General features: G+C 34.7%; 1 protein-coding gene across 8 annotated transcripts in view; it reads right to left on the bottom strand.

The window, feature by feature from the left end:
• HDAC9 (histone deacetylase 9) overlaps window positions 1-17996 on the bottom strand; it is an 856076-nt gene that overhangs the window by 256584 nt on the left and 581496 nt on the right. For all 8 annotated transcript variants that reach the window (XR_004384558.1, XR_004384557.1, XM_032873697.1 and 5 more), the window contains 2 exons: window positions 17210-17343; window positions 4721-4841 (listed from right to left, as the gene is read on the bottom strand). Coding sequence is in view for 6 of the 8 variants with exons in the window: in XM_032873697.1 (XP_032729588.1) it covers window positions 4721-4841; window positions 17210-17343 (255 nt within the window). In the remaining 2 variants the exon portion in view is untranslated. The remainder of the gene's footprint in view (window positions 1-4720; window positions 4842-17209; window positions 17344-17996) is intronic.

Raw genomic sequence — 17996 nt, forward strand, 5'->3', positions numbered from 1 at the left:
AAAGCTAGGAAAAAAAGAAAAAAAATGAGAAATCAACAAAAATAATAAGGAAGCCATGGAAAAATTTTACAACTAGAATAATGAGATCAATAAAAAACACATTAAAAAAATTTATGGATAGCCTGGAGAAGGGCAAAATTTCCTTAAGAGGTTGTTGCTCATAACAATAGTTCTGTATTCCTGAATATTCTGCAAGGATGCATTAGTCACATGTGAAATTAAAATATATAATACTGTATATTTTAACCTTTGAACTCTGCATTCTACAGCCAGTGAAAAGGGATAAAGGTGATACTGCAATGTAATAAATTTAAAGTACTTTTTAAAAATCATTAAACTCTAAGAGAATAAAATAAATGATAAGCTGCTTAAGAATTTTTACTTAGTAATGTTTACAATACTATAAAACAGCCAAATAATCAATAATTTAAATTTTGTAATGTGTAAAAAAAATTTGAATTCACTGAATTGACTGGATTTATTTTTTAATAATGGTACATTGCCTTATCCATGGACTCAGATCTAGCTAGCTACAAGATAATCTTAACTGAAACAGTTATCCTGAATAACAGGAATATTAATGCAAAGGAAAACCCTACACCAGAAATGATTGGAGAAAATGTTTTTAAAGTGTCACCTTACAGGGCCTAGAGTAGTTGAAGAGATAAATGGTGCCCATTTTCAAATCTACTCATTTTATAAGCTATAGATATCTTTCAAGATACAAAGACTGATAGGTCTGGTCATAATGAACTTTTATTTAAATCCTTCCTCCCTAACTCCAGAATGTAACTATCAAAAACAGTAAAATCATTTTAACTCAGAAAATCACAAAACTACATGCACACTGACAGATACCAACCCCTCTCCCTCTGTGTTGGGAAGGACTAGGGGAGAAAGAAGGATATATGGGAGTGAAAGAAAGGGTTAAAGAGAGGGGAAATATCTCAGTGATTATAAATTTCTACATATTTGTACATAGCAACTTTAAACTGGTCTTTTAGATATAAGTACAAAGCCACAAAAATTCAAATTTCATAAAAAAGAAAAGATTAAAAAATAAAATTAAATAACAACAAATTTCATAAGGAACAAAAAAAGGAGGAAAAGTCAAACTTTTAAAAGAATTAGATTTTTTAAAAATGAGATTATTCACTTGGAATTTGAATTAGGGAAAACAGCTAAGTTTCTGGATTCACATGAGAAACTGAAGTGGTTCAGAGGTATTATCAAAGTTGAATTTAGGGGCACCTCCGTTCCTCAGTTATTTAAGCATCTGCCTTTAGTTTGGGTCATGATCCTATGGTCCTGAGATGGAGCCTTGCTCAGGCTTCCTACTCAATAGAAAGCCTGCATCTTTCCCTTCCTCTGCCCCTCTCCCCAGCTCCCGTGTGCACGTGCATGCATGCTTTCCCTCTCTCTCAAATAAATGAAATCTTACCGCCAAAAGTTGAATTTAGTGCTTAAAATAAGGATGTAACAGTGCGACATCCCTATTCATCTTTACTCATGTAGCCTGCACACAATATTGAAATTGCTGCACCGATCCCTGAGAGGTACCTATGGAACTCCTCATGTGTATCTAAAGCTAACTTAAATCACCAACTGTACAAATATTATCCACATTAAATACTAAAAACTAATGACATATATGGCCAATTTATTTAAATTAAAACTGTAAAAACTACCAAGATATGGAAGCAGCCCAAGTGTCCATCAACTAATGAATGGATAAAGATGTGGTATATATTAAGAATGAAATATTACCTAGCCATAAAAAAGAATGGAATCTTGCTATTTACAACTACATGGATGGAGCTAGAGAGTATAATGCTAAGTGAAATAAGTTAGTGATAGAAAAACAAATACCATATGATTTCATTCACATGTGGAATTTGAGAAAACGCCTGTGTGGCTCAGTCATTTAATCGTTGGACTCTTGATTTTGGCTCAGGTCATGATCTCAGGGTCCTGGGATTGAACTCTGAGTCAAGTTCCACTCTGGGCATGGAGCCTGACTAACTAAGATTCTCTCTCTCCCTCTCCGTCGGCCCCTCCCCTGCTCACTGGCTCTCACGTACATGCTTTCTTTCTCTCTCCCCCTCACTATTGCTCTCAAAAAAAAAAAAAAAAAAAAAAAAGCAAAGAGAAATAGAAACACACAGAGAGAGACAAAACAGACTCTTAACTACAGAAAACAAACTGATGGTTACCAGAGAAAGGGAGGGAGTGGATTAAACAGGTGATGGAGATTAAGGACTGCACTTGCTGTGCTAAGCACCTGGTGTTGTACAGACTGCTGAATCAATCACCATATCATACACCTGAAACTAATACTAACAGTGTATGTTAACTAGAATTAAAACAGAAACTTAAAAAAATGGGGATGGGTATAGTCCAATAAAACTTCATCAATGGACAGTGACAAAAAAATCCTGTTTAAAACTCAACAATTGATACTTGGTGTTTTCATGGCAAACATACATGAAAAAGACCTTTGTCCAGGTTCTAATTATATACTGGAATTCACTTTTAAATCATCACATTTAAAAATGATATATTTGTTGACTATTTTGAGAAAAGCAGTTTTGTTCAAAAGTGTCAAATTTCATTAAAATTTGTATCACCATGTTTCCTAAGTATAACAGTTTGGACTTGAAGTTTATTTCTTCATTTCTTCTATAGATACGTCCTTTCTCTCAAACACCTATGTGTAAGTTTACCCCAATTAAACCCAAAGTACCTACACCTATGCCTAGGTTGATTTATCATTTGAGACCATAGTTAGAATAAAAAATTAGGAAGATTTTTTACTATGTTAAAAAATTATCAAAATGGACATAGCTTCCTTTCTTTAACCACACGAGTATTTTTACCTTTTAAAACCATGAAAGTTAACGTTCAATTTACTTGATCTTTGTAGTAAACTAGATGGGATTATTAATTCATGTTAAAGTAAGCACACTTATTAAACAGTATCCAGAGCAAAAGAAGTGCTTTATGTAAAAGATTTGCATGTTCAAAGGCTGATTCCTTCAAAAGAAATTGGAAAAAAAACACAGATTATTTATGTTTGGACTGACTTGCCTTTACATTAACATGTAACTTTAATTCTACTATACAAATTACTTCTCATGATCAAATTTTAACATGTTTTCTAAAAATTGAGTATTCTCTGTTTCCATTTCTGTCAATTTCTCTCCAAGCTACCACTACCCATGCATACATGGTACATATGCTCACATACACTCACCCCTATGCCTTTACTTCATCAATTTAGGGATGCCTGTCACTTGTTTTAAGAAGGCAGAATGGAAGCATTATAATGGTTAACTTTTAATTTCACTTTATAACTGCTTTACAAGATGCCTGCCTACATATCATATACTTCCTTTTGTGGGTTGTTTTTTTGTTTTTTTTTTAAGATTATTTATTTATTTATTTATTTGAGAGAGACAGAGAGTGCGCGCATGTGCACATAAGCACTCAAATTCGGGAAGGGGCAGAGAGACACGGAGAGAATCTCAAGCAGACTCTATGCTGAGCGAGAAACCCGAAACGGGGACTTGATCATGACCTGAGATGAAACCAAGATTTGGATGCTTAACCAACTGAGCCACCCAGGTGCCCCCATATCCTTGTTTTTGAACTCTTTAGGGTCAGTTAACATAAACCATTTATAAATAGTACTGAATTAGGTGAAAGAGTCCAATATTTTGGATCTGATACAATAGGTTTATTTGAAAGAAAGGGACAAGAAAAAGTCCTAAAATGCCTTTTTAGTTAAAATACTTAAAACATGATCCTTGTAGCATACATTGTCATGTCATATATTATTATTTCATTATAAAAGATTAATGAATTTAATATAATTAGTATTAACTGTTCTGGCTAAAATTAGGTTTTGTCATAAACTTTTCTGACATCTGTTGTTTTATCACTCATGTAAGTTTATGTCTGAAACATAAATTTTATTTTAAAATCTGATGGTAAATGTATGAGGATTATATATTACTTAAAATTTATATTTATTAATTTCATACTTCGCCATCTACCTTACTATTTAATTCCATAGTTAAGGCATTCATTAAATAGATTATACCAAGATTTAAAATGCAAGATGCCTGGCTGGCTCAGTTGGAAGAACATGCAACTCTTGATCCTGGGATTGTGAGTTTGAGCCCTACATTAGGTATAGAGATTACTTAAAAAATAATAAATTTTTTAAAAAAATGCAATCTTAACTATAAAACACAGTGTTCTAGCAGAGTAATAAGGAGTTTTAACTTAAAGTAAGTTGGTACTATGACTTGAAAAAAACTGAAAGACACAAAAGAAATTGAAAAGGTGAAGATAAATTTGCATAAAAATGTGAAAACTTTTTTTTCTTGTTTAGAACGTAAGCATTTAGTTTAAAAATGTAAGCAAACAAACTCAACAATGCAGCCATTCCTGTAGGCTAAAACATAGTGAACAAATACTTTTCAAATAAAGGTTAATTTAAAAGTAAACATCATGGAACTTGCATTATCATTTTTTCTAATGCGAGATTTTCTTAATCTACACTGGCTTTTATTGTAAATGACTCATTCCACAGAGCTGTTGGAAAAGCTGATTTTTTTTGTCACACTGCTTGCCAAGTATTTTGAACTGACAACAGCATTGACTAATGATAGTGCTGGAATGTGCTGTTCTCAGTAGAATGGAGACCCATACAGACCTAGGAGTGTCCTGGGGTCCAGCTTCTGTCCATCCAGGGGGTTGGTGCCATACAACAGTGAGTGATGTTCAGAATGAACAAGCTGTATTTCCTCCAGGCTGGCTTTTCGACCTTGAATTCGCTGAAAGAAAACGGGAGAAGCCTACAGTACTCCACTGACAACATTTAGAAGAAAGTAAGACCTAAGTCACATTTAAGATGAGTAACAATGAACCAAATTTCATCATGCAGGAATGTGACACTGATTTGCTTAGTAAAGTACTATACTAACATTTGAAAAATGGAGTATATGTAAGGTTCAAATCCTATGGATTGCTTATGCCTAACTGAGTGACTGACATAAAGCACAGTCTTCTTTGGCATAAAAAATAAATCTATAACAAAAAATCAATAGTTAATTCCTTTGTAAAGTATCAGCTTAAAAACAAACAGCAGATTAAAAAAAAATGAAAAACAACAACGACAATAAAAAACAAGGGCTACTGTTTGGCTGAGAAGTAAATTCATTAAAATCTTATTTTCACTCATCTGTAGAAGTTGTTGAAATAAATTCTTTCTTATTTCTTAAAGAACATAAGTACCAATAGATTTTAATGTATTTGATTATCACCAAAATGCTGATCACTTCATGTGTGTGCACCTCACAGAGTTATTAATCTAGATCAGTGTTTCAAAGTGTGTCTTATGGGGTCAGTAACATTTCAAGAACTGTTCATGAACTGTCTGTGAAGAGGTCTATATAGAAATTCAGAGTAAATATTTAGAAACTTTTATAGTAATTAGACATACTATTTTTATGTCTATTGGATCTAACATAAATTTGTGTATCTTCAATTTTTATTTTATTTTTATAGTAATTTAATGTATTTTATAAAACCACTAGTGACAGAATAGAAATTTATCAAAAACAAAAACTGCTGTTTAGCCAGAGATAGTCCGACACACTCAAGACTCAGTCAATATTTTTATGCACATGCTAGGCAGAAACTTGCACTTCAACTAACAAAGCCTGGTCCTTCAATATAGACAAAAATGTACATTAAGTAAAACCTCAGTTAGTCAATATGCAAAGTATTCTTCCTGGCCACATTTCTCAGTTGGCATATCTACAAGCCCAATAAATATGCTGGGGATGCCTCTGTGGCTCAATCGTTTAAGCATCTGCCTTCGGCTCAGGTCATGATCCCAGGGTTCTGGGATCAAGTCCCACATTGGGCTCCTTGATCAGCAGGGAGCCTGCTTATCCTGCTGCCTGCCACTCCCCTTGCTTGTGCTCGCTTGTTCTCGCTTTCTTGTTCTGACAAATAAATAAATAAAAGCTTTAAAAAATAAAGAAAAATTTAAAAACATCATGCTGGCGTATGAAGTTAATCAGCCGTGCTTTTGAAAATTGCTGTGCTTTCTAAATTAGCCAGGCAGTATTAACATTTCACTTAAAATATGTATTACAACAAGGTACTTGTAATGTAATTCCTAGTATCTTATTAGTAGAGAACTACACTAAAATTCAAAGAGAATCCGCTCAGGGAATGTTGTCCTCTCGTGTTCCTGACAATGGAATCACCAGTTGACAAGGAAATATCAGGAGACAGCAACACCTCTCTCAGGACCAGGACAATTCCATACTCAACCTCCCTAATTTAAGGAGATGTGGTTGCTGTTGATGTTAAAGAGAATAGGCTGGAAAAATCTCAATATGCTAACACTTCCTAGGGGTTTACTGAGTAGAGGGCAGAGCTGTGCTTGTCGCAGAAAATAAATCATCATGTCACAGTGAGAGAGGACTGGTGGGAGACCGAAGGGGTAAAGAACAAGGCAGCGGGAATGATGTAAAACAGAAACTTCTTGACACTGTGCCAAATAAACAAATGTTTATGGAATTTTCTTTGTCATAGCACTGAAGTTCCCAGTTTTTGACACCCAATTTACACTCCTAGAAAAAAATTTTTAAATCCTTTAGAGAAATCATTTCTAGTTAGGTGTTGAATGATGAAATTAAACCAAAAGTAATGCAGAAGATGAAGGCAAATTTAATGATGGTCACTTGGTCAACCACTGCTCTGATCAATAAACAAAACATGTTATTGACATAGGTGGCTTGCTGGTAAACACCAAATTTAGAAGCATTTACGGAAGACCAGAACAAAGAAAGAGAAATGGCAAATAATGAGATAAAATAGGCAAGAGAAAGTTCAAAGAAATATTAAAGGTTAACATTTTAACTGTGAGATTTCAGCTGGTGGAAAATCCCCCAAGATAAACAGTGGTAACTCCATGGTCTGAGTCATCTAAACTTGGAATGAGCACAGCACTGGAAACCAGACTGTGGTAACCAGTCTTAGTCTGGCAGAATAATGAACAACATGAAATAACAGGGCTTCCAACTCTCCTTTCTGCGAGTCTATGAAACTGACAGCCACTAACATTTCACATGCTGATACCATGAAACATCTATATCTAAAACAATGTCAGTTCTATAGCTAACAATCAAACCCATGTTTTGACTACTACCAAAAAGTTCTGTCAATTTTTTTCCCATTCTCTTTTTCTAAAGATACTTTTTCAACTTTAAATTGAATTTTTGCCTCTGGCATAACATTAAATATCATTAATAATAAACATATCTTTATGTTTTCAGAGACTAGTCACATATATTTACATACCATACACTTCATGCTTGCCCCAACTCCTTTCTCATTCTCCCACAATCCCACTAGCATTTATGCTGAATGCTCAATCACACATTTCAAAAATAATCTGTTAACAAGATTTAATTATTGATGGTAGCCCAAATGCTGATAAATCATCAAAGGACACCTGCTGAATCTCAGTCATCCTCTTGTGTAATATCAGTTAACTGACAGTAAGGATAGGACATCTGGTGCAGACTATTTAGCACTGGCTTACTCAGAAAATACTCTGCTCTAGTTTACACTCTTGCCCTACCTTTCACTCTTAAAATGCAACACAGGGGGCGCCTGGGTGGCTCAGTGGGTTAAGCCTCTTCCTTTGGCTCAGGTCATGATCTCAGGGTCCTGGGATCGAGCCCCGCATTAGGCTCTCTGCTCAGCAGTGAGCCTGCTTCCTCCTCTCTCTGCCTGCCTCTCTGCCTAATTGTGATCTCTCATTCTTTCTCTGTCAAAAAAAAAAAAAAAAAAAAAGCAACACAGTTCCCAAGTTTGCACTTTGATTTCTTTGTGTCTCCCTTATGACTCCAAGAAGTATTTTATACTGTTTTTTTCATTATTATAGAAAAAATTTCTCAAAAATAATTACACCAAGTATAATATAGTACTTATTCTTGATAATCACCTCTCTTCAACAGATGCTAGACAACAAGCCCTACAAAGAGGATGTACATGTTTCTATAGAAAGGGAGCAGTAAAAACCAATTCAGTATGAAAAATGTTTCTACCTGGAGAAATGATCTGGAGAATGCATGTTTTGAGATTTATATCTCACAGGGGCATTGCTGTGGGAACCTGGTAGATGACTAAGCTGAAAATTCTGAAATAGCAACAGTTTTCCTTCCTAACACACAGGATTTCCTGGAGTAGTTCCATTTTGTGTCACTTTTATCAGATGTCTTAAATTTGTCACATTCAACTTTTCCTCTCAAATTGAGGTTCCCAACTGTTCTCTTTCTGGTATTATCATCAGCAATTTATTTTATGTTTATGCTTAAATATAGATATTTTCATTTAAGCCCTTCCCATATTTTCTATTTCCTGTGTAGCCTTTATTCTTTCATTCCCCTCTCATGATGCTCTCTTGAGTCAAAAGTCAACAGCATAATGAGTCACAAAATAGGATAAAGTGCTCTGATAATTGTAATTTAGGGAGATACTGATTTCCGTTCTCAGAGATACTTAGCATGCAGGATGTCTATCTAAAGTCATCTAAGATTCTGACCAAAAGGATTTTTGAGAATTCTGAGTATATTTGGACACTCAATGCATATAAGGGATGGCATTCTTCTGGGTCTTTCTTGCTTGAAATCCAAATATAGGTCTTAAACACCTTACCAATATAGGCTTAGGAAAGAAAACTTAAAGTTCTTCTTTCATTTTCCCAATAAAGAAGCCCTGTGATGTAGGATGTATTCACTATAATATTTTCATTCTCTGTGACTTGCATTCAAGCAGTTCTTCCCTGAGAGTAGTAAAGAAACTGATGTGCAGAGTACCTACTCTTAGTGCTAAGCACCGGGGTATATGATCTTATTTAGTTCAGAGCCCCAAAGAGTCTACATTCAGGTTGGAAGTTTGACTGAAGTTATGTAAAATGACCATATCATTGAGTCTCACAACACACCATGGTTCTTTCCGAAAGAAATAGTCTTTCTGAAATAAAGCCCGTTAATGCAACCTGATTATAAAAGGAATGTTCTGAACATGAGCTACAAAGTCATACTGTGACGGGATAAAATGCAGCCTACCCACCCCACCCACACACAGAGCACACACACGGCACACATTCATATTTTTTTTTCTGCCAAGGAGCAGGGGAAAAAGGAAACAGTTCTATTCCTTCCCCTCCTGTGTTCAAAGCCTGGATTGAGGCCAGTGTCCTAATCAGTTCTCATTGGCCCTGGAGGAATCAGAACCTTTTGTAAAATATAATAAAGGGCATAAAATCATGATAAAATGCATGAAAAAGCAGTGCCTTTGGTTAGGGAACTAGAAATAATTTAGCAGAACAGATGGATTGCATTGGTTTGGTATTATTGAGGACATGAAAGGGCTCATTTTGTGGCAGTTCCAAACTAAGAGAAAATGTCCAACTTAAATTTGACAAGTCAAAGTACCTGCCTCTGCTGGGGGAGACCCCATTTTCTTTAATCATTTTCAAAGTGGTGACATATTAGGCAACAATTTCCCCTGAAATATTTCATTTTCTGAAGATATTTCATCCAGTGTCCCTAAATATAGGGATGCTTATTTTTTTTTCTACAAAAATTCATCAGGTTGCAGACTTTGAAAGTTAAAGAATCATAAATGACATAGGACAGTCAAAGTTACCTTCTGTTACAAATTCCATACTTAATATTTAATGGATCAGTTCACGGCCTGTTCATTTTTCTTAATACATTTCTCTCTCTTAAATGAATTTAAAAATCTGGTCTCATTGCTCATGCCCAAGTGTACCTACTGGAGTTTTCAAATGCTACAACCAATCGTTTCTTCAAATTTTACATAAAGGATAGTTTCAATCCTCTCCCCCGCAACTGTGTTCTTTCCTTCTAACATCCCTTGTGGTCTAATAACCTTTTCTTGTCAGAGATTTTCTTACAAAGAAAGGGGAGTGAAAGAAGGAAAGAGGAAAGTAAGCAGACAGGTAGCCCAACAGCCTGTGGTTCTTCTGTCAGTCACATGGGAAGAAAATAAACTGCAAGCCAAGAGCTCTGAGTTCTAGGTTCTGACTCTCACCTATCTTTAACATGCCCATAGCTAGCTATAAGACCTTTTTCTGGACCTTTGTTTCTCTATTTATAAACATTAGGGTGTTGGACCAAATTACTTTGACATCTCCCTTTAGTCCTAAAATGGTAAGATTCTATGTGAAATAGTCTTATACACAAAAACCCAACAAAATATCCTTTAATTTATAGATTTGTCTCAGGCAAGCAAACATAATAATCAGAGCAATAAATTACTATGGTTGAGGCAAGAGAGGAGATTTCACTATGAAGGTTTTCAAAGGAATACTAGCTATTTTTTGTAAGCCAATTCTTATATGCTTAATCATAACTGAAAAATAAAAGTATTTCTTAGAATTCACATCACTACCCTATGATAACTTCAAAGTAATGAACACTTTTGCAATTTTTAAGTTTGTGTATGAAACATCTGAGTTAATACTACCTTTGTTTCTTAGATTTATAAATGCCAGCTTCTGTTACTCTCCCATCTCCAAATATTTGACTCAATTAACCTTTCTGTCTCTACTTCATCAAGCTTTGTTGAGAAGTTCAGTTTCCAGTGCAGTCATTTTTAATATTATCTGCACCTCGGAATCAGCTGTGGAAGTTTAAAAGATATTGCTACCTGGGTCCTATTTCCAGAGCTTCCGTTAACTTTACCTGGGGACAGCCTGGGCATCGAGATAGTTAGAACCACCCTGTGGGTTTTAATGGGCATCTTAGGTACAGAACTACAGGTTAGATGGAACTGTCCATTCATTCTGCTCTTAAGTGAATTCAAGAAACTGACACTCTACTAACCCACATTTCAAACTAAAGAGTAGTTACAGTAAATGGTTATCACAACGAATGTTGGGAAGTAAGAAAGGTCTATCTGTTCTTCAAAACTAGTGCCTCCACTTGCTTGTAAAACTGTTTGATTCAGTCATTACAGTTTATGTAAAAATATTTCAGGGTGCATAGAGCAGTTGGAAAAGCACTTGAGAAAAATAGCAAATCCCATCCAATAATAAAGGTCTGAGTGGTAAAAAGTATGTGTACTATATATTTTTTAGTGTTTTCTTTTCACTCGTTTCAAAACATTATGCTCATCAAAAAAGTAAAAAATGTTACCCTTTAGTGTCAACTGCTCAGTTTTGATGATTTCATGTAACTAAATCTCCTACATTATAATTATCTTGTAAATAACTATAAATGAACATTTTATTGGTTTGAGTTTTAAGGACTGATTTTTTAAATAGTAATTACATATGAAACAAATTTTATCACAATAAATATACTTTAGAACTGCAATTTTCAGATGGTTGAAAAACATGTAACTATTCATTTTTGTTAATAGGCTTTAATGCTGCTATTTTAAAAAAAATCCTGTATCACTTTCCAAATGGACTCAGAAGGGCAGCCTGTTTTCTTTCCTTTTATTGGTTGTTTTCCACATTAATTCTTCCTTTTTTTGCAAAAATAAAAATCAAACAAAAAATTCTAAATCATCTTAATTCTGATTATAGGCTGCACAAGTAATTTTAATGTGTTTATCTGCCTAGGTCAACTCTATGATTTACAAATATCTCTCAGAATAATGACATAATATACCATGGTTTGCTCGTCACATCTAGATCATTTGTACTGCTTTTCAAGACTGCCATATCCTTTAGAAACAATTCACAAGACTCCCTTACTGCTTTATGGTTAGATTCTAAGACACAAACACACATACAAAAAAAAATGTTTTGCCAACTAAACAAAACAGTAAGCTGTTATGTGCTGCCATCTAGTTAGATTACTCTATAAAACAAATGTTTAATGAACTGAATTAAATTGCAGTATTTAGTGTTTCTGACTGATGTCAGAAAACCTCCACATTCCAAAAGTATTTCTCCAAAGAGTATTATATTTCTTTATTTAGATTTGCAAAAGGTCTTTTAAAATTACCTGTATGTGCAGGAAAAGCATGGGACCATAGCCTTGAGTTTCTTAGCATCTTAAGATTTTACATTAAAGCTGCTCTCATTGGAACTGCTGAGGAAGTCCCAGAAGGGGCAACAGTAGCTTGGTTTCAGGTCCCAGAACTGTTTTGTAATTACTTTGTGTTGGCACTTGAATAAAAGAGTTAAACATTTCAGCACAGTATGTTGCTTATGGTTTTTACTTATGAATTAAGCGAAACAAAGTTATTCAATATTAGTCACAAAGAGCCAATGCAAATTCCACATAATATGTAATCCAACAAAAGCATTATAAAATGTTATTATTCTCAAAACAAATGTGAGAGCAAGCAAATGTCTGTGGGTGGCTTGGTGGGGCTGAGAGTCATGAACACTTCTGGAAAAACAACTGCAAGTGCATTTCTAATAGACGATGGGTCATTCTCTGCAATTTTTTAAGCACAGAAAAGCACATTCTTTTTTTCAGGGCACACACATTTTGAAGCCTGGATACCTAATCAAAGGACTTGTTCCTAAAGAGGGCACCAAATGACCCCTCCAGATTCATTTCTTATGGTGATAAGAAAGCTGCTGATTTTGCTTTTTGCTCCCAACAGAATCACTAAACTAAATATGAATGATTCAATAGGGGAAAAAAATTAAATAGTACTGGCATGAAGGACTACTAACCACCTCAATTTAAGAGAAAACAACAGTGCCACGTCATGCCAAAAGAACTTAACACATGTTACCACTGTAATCTAATATAATGAAGACTAATGTTTTCTCTGGCTGATAATCAGGACTAGTAAGCACAACCAATTTACACTATAGCTTACAAAATAAAAAAGCAATAGGTTTACTAAATATCCTAAAAATTTCTTCTACTCTTAACCAAAGAAAGTGCTATGTTCCAAATGAACTCCTTAGCCATCTAATTTCATACGATGTCAGAGCTGGAAAAGATCCTAGCAAATATCCTTCCTAAGAGCCTCATCTTACACATGGGAAAGCCAAAGATCAGTAAGGTTAAATGATTTGACAAAAGTATACAGATAATTAATGGCAGAACAAAGGTCAAATGTAATGTTGAACCATTACCCTTAAAGGAATCCATTTTGATTAATTTTCCTAAATAAACTGACACAATACATAAGTCTGATTTGTGGATCAGTCTATTATTTTGAAACAAAGGACGACTTTGAATGTTTTCAAATTGCCATCTTTTCTATCATATCATTATTTAATTGCAAAATTGACTATTCTATTGGTTGAAGGAAGCTGACTTTTCTCTGAATGCCAGTAAAATTGAGAATCCTTACCATTTTTCCCAGTGAAACAGTAATCCTAAAATGAATGTGAATAAAAACAGAAAGAGAACTAAATCTTTAATGTAAGGTCTGGAATATTTCCTCCCTGAATTCTAGGTATAATATTTCTACTTCTATCTCTTGTTTGGATGGCGCTTCTGATGCTGTCAAGACTATGAAGATGACAGACCACAGTCTTTCTCATTTTATTTCTTCCCCAAGCTCAATCAGTAAGAGTCTTTAAAATCACTGCAACATAAACTAGTGTCTCAAAACCCCTGGCAATTTTGTGATTATATATTTATTTATGTGATCATTTGATTAATGTCTGCTGAACCCACCCAGACAGTAACCTCCTTGTAGGCAGGGTATGCATCTTTTCAGTATTGCATTTCCAGCTCATAACACAGGAGGCTGGAAAACTCAAAATTTTGATATACTGTTTTTTTGAATGGATGCATCCCTTTAAAGCGTGGCGGCCAGATCAGCAGTCTCAGGTTTACTCAGATACATGTTAGCAACACAAATTCGTAGACCTCACCCCAATAAGACTCCACTACTGCTGAATCTAAAACTCGGAGTCTGGAGCCCAGCAATCTGTGTCTTAGCATTCCCAATGATTCTGATATATGCTAACACTTGAGCACCACTATAATAATAAATGAATACCACTTACCCAGCCATGAGTTTCTGCTTGCTGGCCAGCAATACATCCCTAGAACTCTGTTGATTCCTTCACTGAAAGCAAAGGCTAATCACTAACTATGGGTAGCTACACAAACCTGGCATGAAATAATGTTGGAAGACAGCAAATCACTCTCTGGATGTTGAGGGAAAAACAAACTGACCCAGCTTCTAGGTGTTGTATTCTTATTAGATTATATCCTTTTCTACAAAATCTAATAAATCCTCTCTCCTTTGAGACAACTGAGCTGAGTTCTTACTGCTCACAACCAGGTCAGGAATTTGTCTATACTGCTTAGGAAGGAGTGATAACCTAGACACAAGGGCTGGTACTCCTATCTCTGGTGTCTTAGACACAGATTTTACCCTCTCAGTAATGCATACTCTAGATATAATCAAGGGGGGGGGAAAGCTGGACTTTAACTTCCTGATAGTCTTACCTATGCAAATTTAGAAAGAAAGGTTTCATTCTCCTTAAGCCCTTCAGCCACCCTGGTAAATATTCATTAATACCCAAGCTGAAACCTAATTTTTTTTTCTTGGAGCAAGTCAAGTCCAACTGGAAGATACTGTCATTGGCCTTTATCTCTTTAGAAGGTTCATAAACACTAACCAGAAAACCTGTTAGCCTATATAGGAAACTTTCTGCCTCTTTAACTGGTTAATAAACCCACCACATATCTAGCCAGTTGCCACTTATAGTATACTTCTCTCCTGATTTTTCAACAACTGATTGTATTGAATTTCAGTGAATTGCTAAAAGGCTTGATATATGTTTCTGTCATTTTTCTCTTCCACGTCATTGAAACTTTCAAAATAATTTGGCTTGAGACAGAAAGGTTAGCATCCTTGAAAGATGATTTAATAATATATTAATAAATGTGCATATTAGATTTAACTTGTCAAATCAAAAACTTCAAAAGAAAATCCACAATAAACATGTATCATTTATTTTAGTTGCATTTATTAGGGAGAGCACTGACTAAGGAAGTAGATTCTACTATTTCTGAGTGGGCTAAATTGGTTTGAAATAATCTCTGTATGTTCCCTTTTTATTTTCTCCCCAACTCATCCAATAGAAACAACCAGGAAAAAAAAATAAGCCATATTTCTTGTGGTTCTGTTTTATCCCTTTTGTTACTTTGTTTTATTTTATATAGAACCTGAAAGTCTCTGGAAAAGGGTAATGTCTGTTTGTTACAGATCATTTTTAAAATTCCATTTTGAATATTCCTAAAAACATTTACACACAAAGATACATCAAATTCCTAGGTATATTAAATTGTCTTTTAATGGTTTTAGAAATTCCATTTATGATTAGGTCAGCATAAAGTCATAGATACCAGATAATATAGGAGCAAATAAATATATCATAGGCAACAATTTCATCACGTAAGAAATCAAACTGGTGAACTGTTTTCAAACAATGTCAGCAGAAAGAGTGTTCTGCTTATATTACTGTGAAGTTATGGATCATACTTCTGTGCTTGGTCTTCATTAAAAGCAAATCTGCTGATCTGGACTTTCAAGTGCATTATTTGTAACTATGTGATTATTTACCAGAGAGACACTTATTTAGCTGACTGGGCTGAGGCTAGACTCACTCGTTCTCATCAGCCCCTCTATCCTTGTGCCACTTCACCCTTGGACTGATATCACATCAGTCAGTGCTGTTGTGTAAATTGAATTTTATGCTTTCAAATATTATAGGACTAAAGTAATGTGATGTATAAGGAATTGAAAAAGAAGACTGATCAGAAATGGGTAACAGATTTTTAAACATTACGACTAGTGTGAGCTATATTACATTCCATTTATTTCAACACTTTGCTCCTTTCATAGCCAGTATTCCTTCAGGTAATACATTTAAGGAATACCATAATCTAACACTGAATTTGAAGACTGGGATCTACCACTGTCAATTGAAGTGGCTAGGGTAAGGCTCCAGGATACAATAAAGACCTGAAAGTGAAAAAAAAATGTAAACAGCAATGCCTTAGTTGGCAAAAGCACAGAAAGAATGCCATGCTGGAAAACATCTATAGTTAATGCAAAGGTGAAACAAGAATGTTCACATGAATCAATGTTCATTAAGACCATTTCACTACAGCTAAGTCCCCTTGCTGGTTTACTTTCTTTACTTCATACAGAATTGTGTAGACGACAGAGTGGTTTAGCCTCCAAACTGGTGAGAACTAGATTGGATTTCCTTCACTCATCTGCAAAGACTGACAACAAAACCAAAGAGCAACATGTTAAATTGTCAGTCTGTAATAACAAGGACTCTATTTGTCTTGTGAAATTCTGTAATTCTAGTCCCTAGAACATGTTTGGGACATGGTATAGACCCAGGGAAAAAAAAACAAAAAAACTTTTGATCAATAAATGTTAAAGTTATGTGAAAAAAAAATGGGGGATATTTTTCTTTTGAAAATGTCTTAGACTCAAACATAGAATGTTACTGGGTCTTAGGCAACAATGGATATTTACAGCAATTAAATCAAACAGCTGCTGATTGTTATATAATTTGCAAATTTGACAACAGGAACCTTTTGGAATTGATACCATTTTTACTTTTGAAGGTCTAAGAAATAGATTTTTCAAATGAAAAACGGGAGTCGAGGAATCTGCAAAAGTGAGTCTAAAGAAATACCAATAAAAAGTGCTCAAACCTCTACCATAAAAATGTAAGAACGTCAACCACTTTAATTAAAAGAAGTGACTTTTCTTGGTAAAAGGACAGTTAATCTTTAAATCCGGTCATTTTACTAGGCAAATTTGGCATATATCTGAGTTCACGATATAGTTTATAATAAGAAATAACAATTACTTAGCACTTAAGAGTTTGTGGAGTTTCTCAGAAAATTAACTCAGTAAATGACACCTATTTGGAAACAACCATGCTGCCATGCATACCAAAAAACGCTACACAGACATCATGCTGCTGTTCAGTCCATCAATTTGGACTGAATCCCTACTATGTGCACAGCCCAGAGTCAGAAGTGCTGTGCTACCAGGATCAATGATGGTTCATCCATGATGGTGTTTGTACTCCAGCATTAACATTTTTCTGCTATCACCCAAATGAACACTGGCCTCTTTATGTGACATTTAAATAAGTAAAAGAGTATAGCAAATTGAGGATTACCTCACATTTATTTAGCAGCCCAGTTTCTTGCAGTCGTGACCAGATGCTCTGGATTCGTCCAGCATGCTCAGGGTGGGTGGTGGAATTGCCACAAATGCACTGGTGTTTCAGCATCAGAGGGTCGTAGGCAATTCCTTCAGGACAAAGAAAACACTCAAGACTGAGTAAGGATACAGGGTAATGACACAAGTTAGATGACAATGTGACTATTCCAAAAAAGATATTCTTTTAAAAATAAATTTACAAATAGAGAAATAATACATATTTGCAAATTCCTAGCACATAAGAACTATTTAGTCCTGTGTATCTGGATATAAATGCAAAGAAGTTTAACCCATTGTTTAATCAGTACGCAGACCCTAGCTTAGTAAATCTGTAGTGATGAAGATGATATTTTAAGAAACTTCAGATATTTTTTAAAAACTGTAATTTTACCAATATCTTATGAAGTATGTTTAGACAGATAATTCAGTTGTCAAAATTTTATCACTGAAGCCACAAAATAAGCTGACTCTTTAAATCATGAATTAATCTCATGAATAATTCTAACTTCACTTTAGATCAGGCCTTGTAGTAAACTAGAAAACTTTACAACTGCTTGCCTATTCTGCTTAGCAAGTCCTTCAGAGCTGTGCAGTTTCCTCCCTACTTTGTGCTTTTCTCAAAATTTACGCCAATCTGTAAGCAATATGGATACTGTAGACCTTATAATGTTGTGGGACATTTGAAGGGTTTCTCTAAAAAAATGAGAAAGTAAAAAAAAACAGTGAATAAATTAATTGTACTA

The sequence above is a fragment of the Lontra canadensis genome, unplaced genomic scaffold (genome assembly GCF_010015895.1).
Source record: "Lontra canadensis isolate GAN:19392208 unplaced genomic scaffold, GSC_riverotter_1.0 scaffold2, whole genome shotgun sequence".
Taxonomy (NCBI): domain Eukaryota; kingdom Metazoa; phylum Chordata; class Mammalia; order Carnivora; family Mustelidae; genus Lontra; species Lontra canadensis.